Genomic DNA, 16,835 nt, shown 5'->3' with positions numbered 1-16,835 from the left:
GTTCAACCCAGAATGTGTCTAGCGAGAGCTCTGTTTGGTTGAAGTCCCAGAGCGCTCCGTTTTCACCTTGTCCGATTGGTGATGAGCGGTGTCTGTCGTCGTCGTCGTCCTCACGCGACACACCTCCACGCGCCACCTGTTTCTGTCACTTGGTGTCATTGAACTCTGAAATTACATTGTACTGGTTGCAATGAAAAGGGCGTGTTATATATTCTAGATGTATTTGTACTTGATATGATGTTTTCTGTGTAAAATGTGTATCTTATCTGGAACTCATCTATAGGCTACACTTGTGTGGCTTGTGATTGAAATGTTTTAAGTTTCATTGATAGCAACAAACGTCAAGAATATGAAAAATATTAAGTTCTAGGTCTTCTTAAAAGATGTGTCCTGCCTAAATGTGTATGTTCAAATACAAATAGGGCCAATGTTTGCCGATTTTAAAAAATGATTAGATCAGAAAGGAAAAAAGCAATCATGTAAGATCAAAGCACGGGGATTTTCTTTACCAAGATGAGGACCATCAAGAGCACATTTACTGAGTGACTTGGGTGGTCTCTCGGGTCTGGTCTGATCGCTCAACAGTTTCAATTGTATGATCTGAAAGACGCCAGACATTGTGATGGTAGGAAATGTACATTTGAAATAACATTGCAGTGCAAACACACTGGGCACACATTGATTGAATCGACGTTGTTTCCACTTCAATGAAATTACGTTGAACCAACGTGGAATTAACGTTGAATTGATGTCTGTGCTCAATCGCATGCTCAATTTACTAGTGATAGTTATGTCTCTCATTGGAAAGCCTAGGTATTTCTTTTGATATTCTAAAGTGACCAAAATGACTTTCAGGTACTCGAATATTGTAGGATATGAATTACAAGTTAATTTTACAGGCTACACAGGAGGCCAAGGTTTGAGATGAAGACAAGACACTGGAGCTAATACATTTTTAATAATGTATTAGCCCATCTTGAGTTCATTTGATTGTCCATCGTGGTTAGACTTTTAGCCTGGTAATTACCAGACTGATTTGCGAACCATTCATGTAAGCTCGCGAGATCAGGCGGCTTTCGAGGCTAGGTTAGACTCGAGGACAAAACAACTATGAAATTCTCATTCTCGGTGTGAGTTCATGCAAATAACTCTCAGAAGGCGTTATGCATTTTCTATCAGAGTTTTTAATGACAAAAGCATTCAATCTTCCATACTCGCCAACACACAAATTACAAATGTCTTATTGGTATTTTTGTTTTTATAGAGCAAATAGCAATACTTATTTCCAGACGTAGTCCAAATGTAAAGATCCGCATTAAAATTAACATCATATATCTTATATATCATATATACTTTTTGGTCTTTTGTCTTTGGAACAAAAACAACACAGATGTCCAAGCAGTACACATCATCTGTGGTTAACACTAGTCCCCGAAGGGCAAGCTAACCCTCCTTTCACACTGGTATTTGTAAACCCTCTACTGAATACAGAGTGAATGTTATAACTATTAGAACTGTCTAAACAGTGTTATTACGGTGTTATAACTTTTAGGATTCATTGATGCTAAATATGCAGTGTCTTCATGGTCCTGGCCATGGTGTCTGAGTCCCAGCGTGCCACATCCCACCCCAGGAACCACCCTGTGAAGGTGGGGGGCTCATGACCCTGCTTCACCACCACTATGGAGGTCCTCTTATCCCGACCGCCCGGATCCGTCTCGATGTATGTCTTGGCTGTAAGGAAGGGAGCACATAGATGTTATCAATGGGATAAACCATAGAAAAGAGGGTGTTCACACTTCTTATATATTAAAGGTATATACTGTATATATATATGTGTGTATATATATATATATACACACACACACACATATATATTATACATATATGTATTATAGTAAACTATATATTAGACGTATTACGAAAAATAAATGACCCTATATACACACACAACGCAAAGACCAAAACTCACCTGATTTTACAGATTCAGTTCTCTCAACTTCATTGGCATCTTTGCCAATCCAGATAAACACCTATCGCAAAAAAATAACATCAATGTAGTTCAACCTCCATAGAGTTAGAAATGGCTGAAAATGGTCATTTGAGGATATGTAACAAGCTCCATACCTGATCCCAGACGTCCAACAGCATCACGTCATCCTCTGCTAGATCCTCCTGACTGAACTCTCCTGGAACCTCCTCAATCTGAAAGCAGTATTTGTCATATATCTATTTGTGTGTGTGTGTGTGTGAGTGTGTGAGTGTGTGAGTGTGTGAGTGTGAGTGTGTGAGTGAGTGAGTGAGTGAGTGAGTGAGTGAGTGAGTGAGTGAGTGAGTGAGTGAGTGAGTGAGAGTGAGTGAGAGTGTGTGGTACTCACGATGAACCTGCCAGTCTTGTTGGAGCAGGCGAACAGGCGAGGTTGTTGAGTGAAGCTCTTACTCGCCAGTCTCTCTGATGTCTGGTAGTCCTTCTTTCCCCCTAACGCTGCCCAGAGGTCCGCTACACCAAACAAAACAAATCTGCTTGGGTTTCTTTGCATCTTCAACTTCTGATATACATTTTAGGACTAAAAACCTAAAACTTGTCAATCTGTCTGAAGACTTTCCTTGTGTCAGTGTTCCCCCTGGTGACTTTCCTGAGTACTACATCACATCACATCACATCTCATTTTTATTTTATTTTACCTTTATTTGACTAGGCAAGTCAGCTAAGACAAAAAATCTTATTTTCAATGACGGCCTAGGAACAGTGAGTTAAAGGCCTTGTTCAGGCGGAGAACAACAGATATTTAACTTGTCAGCTCGGGGATTCGATCGAGCAACCTTCCAGTTACTAGTCCAACGCTCTAACCACTAGGCTACCTGCCGCCCCTCATAAAGCTTCTCGGAGTAGAACTTCTGATCTAATATCAAGAACCCGTCCATATATTCTTATTCATTATGAACTAAAAAGGAAAACTAATACTACATTAGCACTCCTCCCCTGAGATGTTTTATGAACATGAGCCCAGGCCAAGGAATCTGTATGATATTCTCACCTGGTTCTTGTCCCTCTACGATGCGTTGCGTCTGACACTTCAGCACCTGACTCAGGTACTGGGCCCCCCGCTCTTCGTCCTCGCTGGCGCCCTTACCCACCCACAGGTAGCTCCCCCCCGAGGGCAGCTTCAGCAGGTATGCGTCGTTAGAGTTCAGGCTGCCAGCGTCCGCATCCACCTGCCACAACACACACACACACAACAGACAATGCAACTGGGATCTAGTGGTGAGCAAATGCTGACCTCCAGGCTAGATGATAGGAAATGACAAATGAGCATCGAAAATTCCAATGCAAAAAAACTCAAATTTAGCAATAATCAGTGCCTATTCACAATATAGTGTGAAAACTGCTTTAATGTGTGTTTACCTTGCATCTCTGCCAATCAAACAACCATAGGTGTGTGTCTGTGTGAGAGAATATCCTTACCTCTGCGATGCGTGTGATGGTGCCCAGGTTACGTCGGACCTGAAACAAGCGTGTGGGGGCCGCAGGTGCCTGGCCTCCGATGCGTGAGGTACCACTCTTATACACGATGAGGGGTTTGGCTTTGAACAGACTCAGGAGATGGGCAGGCTCTTTTCCTTGGGATACTCTCACCTAGGAAACCAAAAGAGAGTATTAACGTATATCAAATTTGGTACAGGAGCTCATGGATAGCAAAGCCATAGCTGGAGGGCCAGGTAGAAAACTAGCTGTAGACAACCACTAGGGGACACTATAACACGGAAAACACAGTGGAAGATTCTCATTTGGGCAAAATACGGTTATCTATCCTCTGTGACCCAGAAACCGATAAGTTGCAGAGTGGTCAAGGAAAGTGTCAATTCGTTAGTAGGCGAACAAAGGAGTCTGCTCCCTCTTCGATGGCCTCCTTCGGCAGCGGATGCACAAGAGTGTCCTCGCGGCAGGTAGCGCAGAAGGGTTTTATAATCCGCCACACCCACTTTGAATCAGATGTTTTTTTCGAAGGAGAAAAACATGTACACATTTAAAAACGATTCTCTACTTATCTATAAACTGTCTGCCACAACTAGCTCCATTTGTTGTCATCACTTTACACATTTATTTGGGTATTCCACCACTGGAAACGCATTTTGAGAGTTTGGGACTAGAAGATTGTATCTGCATTTTTGTCTAAATGTTGTTATTGACATAGCCTTGTTCTGTTCAATGTTCTCTACCTATATAGTACTCTAAATACCCCAAATCATGTTGTTCATTTCAAAAGAATACAAGATAAACATCGCGGACACCATTCAAACCATTGAGGGATCAGAACTTTAATTATCTTAGAATCATCTTTTTCCACATTGAACCTTTTAGTCCCAAGCTCTCGATTTGCCTGATGAGGCACGAGTGGAGAAGGAGATTCTCATTTCATACAAGCGCATTTGTTTCCACGTTTCCTCTCCTTGATTACCTTTGACCTTTTAAAAAAAAAGAGATGAGGAGAGGATGGAGGAGTTAGTAAAACCAATTGAGAATCTCCCAGCGGCACCCTGAGCTAACAGTTTAGCATAAAACATTGAATGAGATAATGAGATACCAACTTCACAACCAGAGAAATGATTTCATCATGCCCTGTAGGCATGGAGTAAACCCTGATGAAACAATCAAATTAGGGAACTATGGGCTGGAGAGAAAAACCTCAAGTATCACACTTTACAACTGTGATCAAAAAAAAAGGTTTAAAACGTTCTACAGCTTTTACACATTTCCACTGAGCAGTAGTGTGTGTGTCTTTCGGAGGGGTTGGGATAAAGCACATCCACTGGACATCTGTGGACATTGGACAATAAGAGATCCTCAACTTAATTTAGGTTAGACTTACCTGAACTGCATTCCCACCCAGAGAGCGATCGAGCTCCACAGTTAGGAAGGCAGAAGCTGTGAGCTCATCTAGAGTGCTGCTAGCCCCCTGCCTGCCACAGGAAGTATAGGGATCAATCAATGAATTCATCAATCAATCCATCCAACCAATCAACCAACCAATCTAATTGAATATATAAGTACAGGTCTACCAGACTCACCAGGTGTAGATGATCTGTCCTCTCTTATATGTATAGAGGATGATGTAACAGTCTCCTCCATAGAACTGACCATACGTCTTTGGGTCAACTGGGACTCGACCACTGCTCTCCACTCTGAAGATCTGGAACATGAAACATGCATCTGGCTTGCTATTCTACTATCATTTGTTTACAATCCATGTGATTGGAATTGTCAGTTGAATAAAACACCTGACTCATTTTTAGATGAGCACATTTCCTTATTCACTGCTCGTAATGCTTGCGTAATGAGGAACCTTGCCCGATACCTGAAGGCCTGTGTTAGCTCCCTGATCTATTGCTTAGACCTTAGCTCAGCGGGCTAACAGTCTTGTGGCAGTAACACATGGTTCTGTACCTGAGTGTCTCCTGTGCCGTCATCCACCATGTTATAATGGGCTGCCATGCCCTGGGACTCATGGAGTTTGGAGGCATCGAACTCCACCTGACGTATCTTTGCGATCCTCTCGGTCACAAAGACCTTCCCAAACCCTTCGCTCTGGTTTTTATCCTTCCAGCCCTGGAAGAAATGCCTGAAGATGGGAGTCTCCCCACCCTCTGGAAGTACCTGGATCTGGAGATAGAGGAGTTGTTTCTATGAATGTCAGGGTTGGGGGATCAACTCTTCTTCAGTCCTGATGAAGACGGCGCCGAAGAGGATGGCTGCCGTTTTACATGTTCCTAACCAATTGTGCGATTTTGTAATTTTTTGCCTTGTTTGTAACTTATTTTTTAAACTTATTTTGTACATAATGTTGCTGCCACCGTCTCTTATGACCGAAAATAACTTCTGGACATCAGAACAGCGATTACTCACCACGAACTAGTAGAATCTTTTTTCTTTAACGAGTCTGACGAGAAGGATATACTGCTCTCCCGGGAACAGGCCCAGATCCCCATCATTTGCGTAAAGAAAAGAGGTCGCAGATCTGGCTGCCTTCTGAGAATCGGTAAGCGAGCGAGTAAACTCTCACTGCCATCCATTCTACTTGCTAACATGCAATCTGTCACACCCTAATCTGTTTCACCTGTCTTTGTGATTGTCCCACCCCACTCCAGGTGTTGCCACCTTCCCCATTATCTCCTGTGTATTTATTCTGGTGTTCTCTGTTTGTCTGTTGCCAGTTCGTCTTGTTTGTCAAGTCAACCAACGGTTTTGTATCAGCTCCTGCTTTTCCCCAGTCTGTCTTTTCTCATCCTCCTGTTTTTGACCGTTGTCTGTTCTGACCCTGAGCCCACCCGCCTGACCACTCTGCCTGAGCCTGAGCCTGAGCCTGAGCCTGAGCCTGCCATCCTGTACCTTTGCCCGTCTCTGGATTACCGACCTCTGACCTGACCTGACCTGAGCCTGAGCCTGAGCCTGAGCCTGCCTGAGCCTGACCCTGAGCCTGCCTACCATCCTGTACCTTTGCCCGTCTCTGGATTACCGACCTCTCCATGACCTGACCCTGAGCCTGCCTGCCATCCTGTACCTTTGCCCCTGTTGCTGTAATCAACATTGTTACTTTGACACGGTCTGCATCTGGGTCTTACCTTATCCTGATACAATCATTGGAAAATAAAATTGATTACCTACGATTACGATTACCCTACCAACGGGACATTAAGAACTGTAATATCTTATGTTTCACCGAGTCGTGCCTGAATGTCAACACGGATAATATGGAGCTGGCGGGATTTTCCATACACCTGCTGAACAGAGAAGCTAGGTTTGGTAAGACGAGGGGTGGGGGTGTGTGTCTTTTTGTCAATAACAGCTGGTGCACAATGTCTAATATTAAATAAGTCTCGAGGTATTGCTTGCTTGAGGTAGAGTACCTTAAACTGTAGACCACACTATCCACCAAAATAATTCTCATCTATATTATTTGCAGCTGTCTATTTGCCACCACAGAAGAAGCTGGCACTAACACCGCACTCAAACAACTCCATAAGGCCACAAGCAAACAAGAAAATAATCACCCAGAAGCGACGCTCCTAGTGACCAGGAACTTTAATGCAGGAAAACAAATCAGTTTTACTAAATATTTACCAGCATGTCACATGTGTAACCAGAGGGGGAAAAACTCTGGACCACCTTTACTCCACACACAGAGATGCATACAAAGCTCTACCCCGCCCTCCATTTGGCAAATCTGACCATAATTCTATCCTCCTGATTCCTGCTTACAAGCAAAAACTATAGCAGGAAGTACCAGTGACTCGCTCTATACGGAAGTGATCAGATGACGCGGATGCTACGCTACAAGATTGTTTTGCTAGCCCAGACTGGAATATGTTCCGGGATTCATCCAATGGCATTGAGGAGTACACCACCTCAGTCATCGGCTTCATCAATAAGTGCATTGACGACGTCATCCCCACAGTGACTGTACGTACATATTCCAACAAGAAGCCATGGATTACAGGCAACATCCGCATCGAGCTAAAGGCTAAAGCTGGCGCTTTCAAGTAGCGTGACACTAATCCCACTATGCCCTCAGACGAACCATCAAACAAGCAAAGCGTCAATACATGATTAAGATTGAATCCTACTACACCGGCTTTGACTCTCATCGGATGTGGCAGAGCTTGAAAACAATTATGGACTGCAAAGGGAAACACAGACGTGAGCTGCCCAGTGACGCAAGCCTACCAGGCGAGCTAAATGCTTTTATGCTCGCTTCGAGGCAAGCAACACTGAAGCATGACCGAGAGCACCAGCTGTTCTGGATGTCTATGTGATAACGCTCTCGGTAGCCGATGTGAGCAAGACCTTTAAACAGGTCAACATTCACAAAGCCGCAGGGTCAGATGGATTACCAGGACGTGTACTCAAAGCATGCGCGGACCAACTGGCAAGTGTCTTCACTGACATTTTCAACCTCTGTAACCTCTGAGTCTGTAATACCTACATGTTTCAAGTAGACCAACATAGTTCCTGTGCCCAAGGAAGCGACGGTAACCTGCCTAAATGATTACCGCCCCTTGGCACTCACGTCGGTAGCCATGAAGTGCTTTGAAAGGCTGGTCATGGCTCACATCAACAGCATCCTCCTGGATACCCTAGACCCATTCCAATTCGCATACCGCCCCAACAGATCCACAGATGACGCAATCTCAATCGCACTCCACATTGCCCTTTCCCACCTGGACAAAAGGAACACCTTACTACAGCTCAGCGTTCAACACCATAGTGCCCACGAAGCTCATCACTAAGCTAAGAACCCAGGGACTAAACACCTCCCTCTGCAACTGGATCTTGGACTTCCTGACGGGCCGCCCCCAGGTAGTTAGGGTAGACAACAACACGTCTGCCATGCTGGTCCTCAACACTGGGGCCCCTCAGGGGTGTGTACTTAGTCCTTTCCTGTACTCCCTGGTCACCCACGACTGCGTGGCCAAACACGACTCCAACATCATCATTAAGTTTGCTGTTGACACAACAACGGTAGGCCTGTTCACCGATAACAATGAGACAGCCTATAGGGAGGAGGTCAGAGAACTGGCAGTGTGGTCAGAGAACTGCCCCACCCCCATTTGTTTTGTACACTGCTGCTACTCGCTGTTTATTATCTATGCATAGCCAATTCACCTCTACCTACATGTACAAATTATTATTTACTTGAGTTAATTTGGTAAATATTTTCTTAACTCTTCTTGAACTGCACTGTTGGTTAAGGGCTTGTATGTAAGCATTTCACAGTAAGGTCTAGACTTGTTGAATTCGGTGCATGTGACAAATGAAGTTTGATTTGATCAGTTTAGCAGGTCATGAACTGACATAGACTGATATTTGAGTCACGAGTTGATCCAATCAAAAGATCCAACCAAAGCAATTATGACTGACGCTATATGGATGATAATGAGCATGAACCTGTGTGTTAGCTGGGTAGCCCATCTGCTTGATGAAGCCCTCAGCAGTCTTCATGGCAGTCTTCCTCTCGCTGGGGTTGGCGTTACGGCCTTTATGGGGGATGATGGAAGATTCATGCAGAAGAAGAGGTACAAAAAAAGATGGGAGGTACTAAAGGATGAGGGGATGAATTTAGATGGCCAAGATAAGCATGTGTAGCAGTTTAAATAAGTACCTTTCCAGACAAAGATCATCTTGCTCTTCTCGTGGTCCAGGATGAAGCACTCGTCAGACAGCAGATGGCTCTGAGAGAACGGGTTCTCCTCTGAGACCAGGGTCACCTGCATTTCTCCGGACGCATCAGATACCTGAAAGGAACAACAGCGAGATGAGTGTGTGTGTGTGTGAGTGTGTGTTAGAGTGTGTATAGACTATGTACCGTACCATGTAGAGTTTGGCCATCTTCCTGTTGGAGATATCTGCCACCATATCGTCATTGTCATCACCTTCTGGTAGATCTGGCTTGTTGCCAAGTACCTGTTAAAGTTGACCGGTAAAAACACAAAGACAAAAAAGACCAAGATAATATTGACTTGTGTTAATGGAGATGATAGTGTACAGAACTGGATTATTTAACTGTCATACAGTTAAGTGCCTGCAGTAATTCAAGATGAATGTCCATTCAAGAGTGCAAATTTTAGACTAGGGAATGAAAGTTCAATATTGTAAAAATACATATTGAATTAGCATCTGTCACCTCAGTTAACTCAGGCGGCTCGCTCCACTCTTCCACGACAACCAGCTTTGCTCGGCCATTCCTCTCATTGTCCCGGATACTGGCAGCCACCTGTGCTGCCTTCAGGCGCTCAAATTTGTTGCACTCTGAACCGCACCACTGGTAGATAACCTATAGACAGGTAACAGGTACGGTTCATTTGAAAGAAGGTTGTTGATCACTTTATAAAGTTCCAGGTGCATACAGGCGTTTAGCTTCGAGGGATAACTAACACTATGCTGGGGCAAGCAGATGACCCAGGTTCAAACCCAGTGGGTCACTGTTATGTGGCAATACATCCTGATTTCAGGCAATATTAAAATAAGAGAACAGTACAGCTTTTGGATTTAGTTTGGTAAACATTAGGACACCTTGTATATCAAATGATCTGATACATAAACCCACCTCAAGTCAACATACCGTAGGCCTACATATTTAAGAAGAACTCAAGCCGAACAGTTAATATTTGACTTTCAACAGAATTTGAAGTTTGACTGGACAATGTGTCTGTTTTCTCAGGAAGGTGACAGTCAAACAAATGAACTGTTGTTACAGGGTGACTGAGTGCACTACCATCTGTGCCATACAAGTGGCAGAGGCAGTGTTCCCAACATAGACACTATATCATTGATACATGTTCTATATCTATATGGTATACTCTCACATAGAGGGAGGCTAAAGTACAATCTACTGATCTGTCGATCCATCGATGAGTCAATTAGTCAATCAGTAGATCAATTAATCAATCAATCAAAACTTACTGCTCCAAGGTCCACGATGAAGCAGTCCCCTGTGTTGAAGCTGGACCAGTTGAGGGTGACCTCAGTTGCCCTGACGACGCGGCGACCTTTGATATGGAATAGTCTCAGAGCTGACAGGTCGTTGGTGACCACGTGATGAAACCCAGAGGCCACACCTCCAGCCTAAAATAGAACAGGATATAATAGAAAAAATGGAGTAGATCAGGATAAAATTGAATACTTCATTGCTCCCAAGAGGGAATGTGTCTTGCTCAGTTTAAAAGCAATACAAGATGTAGATGTACATAGCATACATCACATACAAAACAAGATACACAGTCACATAGTACCCAACACAAACATCCCTGAAACAACATATAAAAGGCAACGTCAGAGCCTATGAGCCTGTGAGGTTGAACAAGGTTAGAATGTCAAGTTGTTCCTTCTAGTGATTGGGCAATATTAAGGGAAATTAAGAAAGGTTCAGAACCAAGAAAAACAAACAATGTGAGGATCAGGCATAACTGTTTTTCCTTTTCATCTGCACACCAGGTTCCTTTACCATCCCATGAGTCAGTGTTGCTGCCCATGGTCAGGACCAAACAAAACATTACAACAAGTGTTTATTTAATAGCACACCTCCAGAGTATGATGCCCAGGGTCTGAAATGTGGCAAATGGAATGAATGTTCACTGCTAAAAATAAGGGTGCTTTTTGGTTCAATATAACACCATATCTTCTAGTAGTAAATAGCAGTAAGACAGATACAGGAACAAATAGAATATTAGTGAAATAAACTGAAATAAAATGCATCAGTAAGACAATATTGTACTTTATATGTGATGCCTCCCTTGAAGTAGCGTGTGAAGGCGGTGGACTCGAACCCCTGCAGTTCTCGGTACTGGACAGGCTTCCCTCCTAGGAAATCATCCAGCTGAACAGTAAAGATGGCCGCCGCCGTGCTCTCGTCCTGGCTGCACTCCTTACCTAAGGAGAGAACATGAGTGGTACAGTACTTAAATACAATGTGATAAATGTTAGCATGAAATGAGAGAGTATCAAGTTTAGACAAAGGAACTTAAGCACAATGTTCATTCTTATGAGTCAAACTGCCTAGCTGATGTTATCACTGTGATGTTCATAGTATGCTTTATTTTCACACTGTGTGGCGTGGGCCTGTTTGTTCACATCTTTTTTGTCACCCTTGCAGATAGATAGCTTGGTAATAATAATCACACTGGTGATGCGGTTTTCATATTTTCACTCTCAAACAGAATCTAACAGCCTTGCGTGTTGCCATTGTACATTTCTGGGTAACTGTTGCTGCTGCACAACACAACAGTGGTTTAACACCTATCTCAAGGCCTTCAGACTGTTAAACAGCCATCCCTAACACAGAGATGCTGCTGCCTGGGTTGACTGCCTGGGTTGACTTGAAATCATTGGCCACTTGAATAAATGGATCACTAGTCACTTTCATAATGCCACTTCAATAATGTTTACATATCTTGCATTAGTCATCTCATATGTTTATACTATATTTTATATCATCTATTGCATCTTTCCTATGCCGCTCTGTCATTGCTCATCCATATATTTATATGTATATGTTTTTATTAGGTAGTTGTTGTGGAATTGTGAGAATACAGTGTTAGATATTGCTGCACTGTCGGAAATAAAGGCACAAGCAATAACATCTGCTAACCATGTGCATGTGACCAATGCAATTGGATTTGATTTGAGGAGCTGTAACCCTGTCAGTGGTACCTTGTAGGCCTGATGAGGTAGGTATACAGTCCAAGTCATACCTACTATTTTGGTGTGACTAACATAGTTAGACATTAGCTAGCAGTCTATGACATGTTGCCATTCTAATTTAGTGAGTGACTGAATGAAGGAACTGAGGGAAGAAAGCATAGTGTGAAAGAAATCCTTTGGGGGTCCATTAGCGTGTTTAGTGGTTAATGATTAATGATGGGGGGGGGGATGAAGGAGGAGAGGAAAGAGGAAGGGTGGAAGAGAGAGAAGGTGGGAGAGAGAGAGAGAGGGTGTGGGAGAGAGAGATACATAAAAATATATGATTATGTGTCAAGGAAGGAAGCTGGAGTTACAGATCAGTAGCCTTGACTTGCATGGTTCAGTCGTCCCACCACAAAACTAACAGTACTTTCAGGTACAATGGGTGTACTCTGAGGCAGCTGAACAGAGAAGTTACTCAAAGGTTAATGAAAAGGCGTGATCGTTTTCCCAGATTAGGTGTGGAACGAGGACTGATATAGTTTACGACCACTGCTGAGAATGACCGTATCTTATCCAGGAAGATTCATGATCGTCAATCACCCCACCCAGATAGTCACTTTCATTTTTTACTTCAGGCAACAAAAAAAATGTATTCAGCTCAGCTGATGACAAGATCGGCTGACTTGCTTCTGCTTTACTTCTCTGTACACTAAGACAACAGCACCTCGAGACCTCACAGTTGTGAAACGTTACGAAACGTCACTCACACACAGGGATGGAAATGAAGCTAGCCCATTAACTCATTGCCAGTACTTTTCAGACAGGGCTAGTACAAAATGTGCCCAACTAGCTACCCGGCTATTGACATTTTGTCTTTTCAAACATCGCATGGCATTTAGACCTGGGCTCTGACAAAGGCCTTGAGGCCTATACGTAAGACTGGCTGTCCAGTGCCCCAAATCCTTCTGTTCCATCCCTGCTCACACACGATCATCCACAACGAGCAGAGGCATTCTACTGTTAGGTTGACATGGGGTCTTTCAGGGGAGGTGCAGGCCAGCAATGCCAAATAATAGTGATTATTTAATCCATTTCTCAACTATCTTTTTTGTGTGTTTTTTTTTATTTTAATTTTTTTTTTTACCCCTTTTTCTCCCCAATTTCGTGGTATCCAAATGTTTAGTAGCTACTTTCTTGTCTCATCGCTACAACTCCCGTACGGGCTCGGGAGAGACGGTTGAAAGTCATGTTTCCTCTGATACACGACCCAACCAAGCCGCACTGCTTCTTAACACAGCGCCATCCAACCCGGAAGCCAGCCGCACCAATGTGTCGGAGGAAACACCGTGCACCTGGCAACCTTGGTTGGCGCACACTGCGCCCGGCCCGCCACAGGAGTCGCTGGTGCGCGATGAGACAAGGATTTCCCTACCGGCCAAACCCTCTCTAACCCGGGCGACGCTAGGCCAATTGTGCGTCGCCCCACGGACCTCCCGGTCGCGGCCGGTTACGACTCAACTATCTTTCTCAACATTATCAGCATCTCATATCTGCATTTGTGGTGTCAAGCCAAACCATCTATCTTGTTCTGTCTTGTAATGTACAGCCTGTTCTTCTCTTATATGAATACATCTACTCAGATATGATCCTATGATGAAGGGAATGTGTTATAACACTGTTCATATTATGTCCTTTGATGCTAAGTTATTTTAGCTATTGCCAATGTATTTATTAATGTTAATGAGAAGGTTCTGAGAATATTATGCCATGGATTCCAGCCTGTAGATATAAAACGTGAACGTCTATGACGCTCTCCCCACATGTATTCACGTTGATCTCCAAGGATCCATAACCCTCCGTCAGTAAACAATTCATCCATGTTGTGGAAGAGCCTGAGGAAACACACTCGCTCATTCACTCCGACTCACCCAGCCAGAAGTGCAGGTCGTAGAAGCAGCTATCCCGCTGTTTGACGGTGTGGAGGACCACGTACGCGTCCCCAACATAGAAGCTCCCGTGCAGGTTCTCAGGCACAGGGACCAGCTCAATCTTCTCTATCCTCCATATCTGGAGACCGGCTGCCCTGCCTGCCTTGTCAAACTCCCTGTGGTAGAGCACCATGGTTCCTCTGGTTGTCTGGTGGCAGACGGGCGACGGCTGGATGTGGATCCCTGGTGTGGTGAGAAGAGTATGAGGTGAGAGCGAGGCACAGACTGCTGCTCTGTTCTCTGTCTGGTCCAGGGGAGGAGTGAGTCAATAGCAGCAGTGTGCAGGGCTCTAAGGCTGAGGTTGAGAGGAGGTGGGTGTGTCTTAGAAGCGGCCAAAGTACACACATAATTTGTGCGCACACACACATTTCGCGCGCACACACACACACACACACACACACACACACACACACACACACACACACACACACACACACACACACACACACACACACACACACATCATTACACCTGCATATTACTGTCTCTATCCACGCTCAATATTTCCAATATGCCCTTGGAAAAGCGCTCAGAGTAAAGGTTCTGCTATAATAACTTTATTACATCATAATATTAGGCTTCAAATAACTTGCATTCAGATCAGGTCAACAGAGATGTTTATCTTGTAGTTTCCACAGAGCTCAGCAGATCAAATCAAATTATATTTATCACATGCGCCGAATACAACATGTGTAGACCTTACCTCGAAATGCTTACTTACAAACCCTTAACCAACAATGCAGTTTAAAAAATAGAGGTACGTAAATATTTACTAAATAAATAAGTAAAACATTTCATAAAAAGTAACACAATAAAATGACGTAAAAATAACGAGGCCATATATACAGGGGGTACCGGTACAGAGTCAATGTGCGGGGGTTCAGGTTAGTCGAGGTAATGCTACCTTGTCCCGGACCTGCTGTTTTAGACTCTCTCTCTACCGCACCTGCTGTATCTAACTCTGAATGATCGACTATGAAAGCAAACTGACATTTCCTCCTGAGTTGCTGACCTGTTGCACCCTCTACAACCAATTTGATTATTATTATCTGACCCTGCTGGTCATCTATGAACGTTTTAACTTCTTGGCCATGTTCTGTTATAATCTCCAGCCGGCACAGCCAGAAGAGGACTGACCACCTCTCAGAGCCCGGTTCCTCTCTAGGTTGCTTCCTAGTTTCTGGCCTTTCTAGGGAGTTTTTCCTAGCCACCGTGCTTCTGCATCTGCATTGCTTGCTGTTTGGGGTTTTAGGCTGGGTACCGGTACAGCACTTTGTGACATCAGCTGCCGTAAAAAGGGCTTTAAAATACATTTGATTGATTGACACTTGTAAGTAGGGGTAAAGTGACAATGCATAGATAAATAACAGAGAGTTGCAGCAGTGTAAAAACAATGGGGGGGGGGGGGGGGTCAAGGTAAATAGTCCAGGTGGTCATTTGATTCATTGTTCAGAAGTTGGAGGTAGAAGCTGTTAAGAAGCCTTTTGGACCTAGACTTAGCGCTTCGGTACCGCTTGCCGCAGGGTAGCAGAGAGAACAGTCTATGACGTGGGTGACTGGAGTCTTTGACCATTTTTGGGGACTTCCTCGGATGCCGCCTACTATATAGATCCTGGATAGCAGGAAGCTTGGCCCTAGTGATATATTGGGCCATACACATTACCCTCTGTAGCGCCTTACGGTCGGATGCCGAGCAGTTACCATACCCGGCGGGGATGCAACCGGTCAGGATGCTCTCGATGGTGCAGCTGTAGAACTTTTTTAGTATCTGGGGATCCATTCCAAATCATTTCAGTCTCCCCCGATGGAAAAGGTTTTGTCGTGCCCTCTTCATGATTGTTTTGGTGTGTTTGGACCATGATATCAGTGTGTGGTTATTTGTCTCTGCACTTATAAACACAAAGAACCGGAAAAAAATCCCCATAATTGCATCAGTTCAGAACTGATCTCTACTCTGGTTTAAAGAAATATTACCATTTGACCAAGAAACTAAATATAAACCAGACATTACAGAATGGTTCCCTTTCAAGTTCCCTATTTCTTGTTTCGAATTAGACTGGTCTCTAAAGGTTATGGTTTAGGGGAGAGCCCTAGTTCAATTTTTTTGCGATGGTATTCAAAACTTGTAGATTTACCAGCCGTACCTGCTCAATTCCAACACATTGCACAGCTTGGGGCCAAATTTTTGGAAAAGTCTTGAAATGCAATGACAGTCTGTAGTACAACTACTTACTACTAACTATTACATAAGTGTTTTTTTTACAAGACCAATCTGCTAATGTTGTGCAACTAATCTGTTTTGAGTACTGTAGAGTTTTAACCCCCTCAAAAATAAGGTTATTTTAAAGTTGGTGACGCCAGTGACCAGTTTCCACTTAGTGTCAGTTAATGTGAGCAATGGAAGAGGAGGAACCAGACCAGTGATGGAAGATTTACAATGGTGATTCCTCACGAAACCAGGACAAAATAAGACCATGATTCGGGACTTTCACAACATTTAATAAATAGAATGGTCCTTTGGAGGAAGTATTGTTGACATATATTTGACATTTTTATCAAAAAACATAATTGAGAAATAATCAAAGTTGGCCTATTTATGACATTTTTGGACTTACCCAGGACTCCATAATATTTCATACGTAGGTGCTACGAAGCAAAAACTGGAGTCA

General features: G+C 43.7%; 1 protein-coding gene across 1 annotated transcript; it reads right to left on the bottom strand.

Annotated features, from left to right (window-relative positions):
* Positions 1-1,161: 1,161 nt before the first annotated feature.
* Positions 1,162-14,421, bottom strand: LOC115121509 (scinderin-like). The gene is made up of 16 exons (XM_029650608.2): positions 14,107-14,421; positions 11,271-11,425; positions 10,460-10,621; positions 9,681-9,830; positions 9,368-9,460; positions 9,159-9,291; positions 8,945-9,033; positions 5,447-5,662; positions 5,071-5,192; positions 4,872-4,962; positions 3,467-3,637; positions 3,039-3,216; positions 2,379-2,500; positions 2,128-2,205; positions 1,973-2,033; positions 1,162-1,734 (listed from the first exon to the last, which is right to left on the bottom strand). The coding sequence occupies exons 1-16, from the start codon at positions 14,297-14,299 to the stop codon at positions 1,565-1,567; spliced, it is 2,184 nt and encodes a 727-aa protein (XP_029506468.1). The 5' UTR covers positions 14,300-14,421; the 3' UTR covers positions 1,162-1,564.
* Positions 14,422-16,835: the final 2,414 nt, after the last annotated feature.

Source organism: Oncorhynchus nerka, linkage group LG4, assembly GCF_034236695.1.
Source record: "Oncorhynchus nerka isolate Pitt River linkage group LG4, Oner_Uvic_2.0, whole genome shotgun sequence".
Classification (NCBI taxonomy): Eukaryota; Metazoa; Chordata; class Actinopteri; order Salmoniformes; family Salmonidae; genus Oncorhynchus; species Oncorhynchus nerka.
Note: the sequence above shows the minus strand (reverse complement) of the source record. Positions and strands in the feature narration are given on the sequence as shown.

Bases quoted from the DNA above. Each gene is read 5' to 3' on its own strand.
- LOC115121509 (XM_029650608.2), bottom strand. From the start codon at position 14,299: ATGGTGCTCTACCACAGGGAGTTTGACAAGGCAGGCAGGGCAGCCGGT. The intron at 9,034-9,158 runs GTACTTATTTAA...TCCCCCATAAAG, and splicing joins GATGATCTTTGTCTGGAAAG to GCCGTAACGCCAACCCCAGC. The intron at 1,735-1,972 runs GTGAGTTTTGGT...CCTTCCTTACAG, and splicing joins AACTGAATCTGTAAAATCAG to CCAAGACATACATCGAGACG.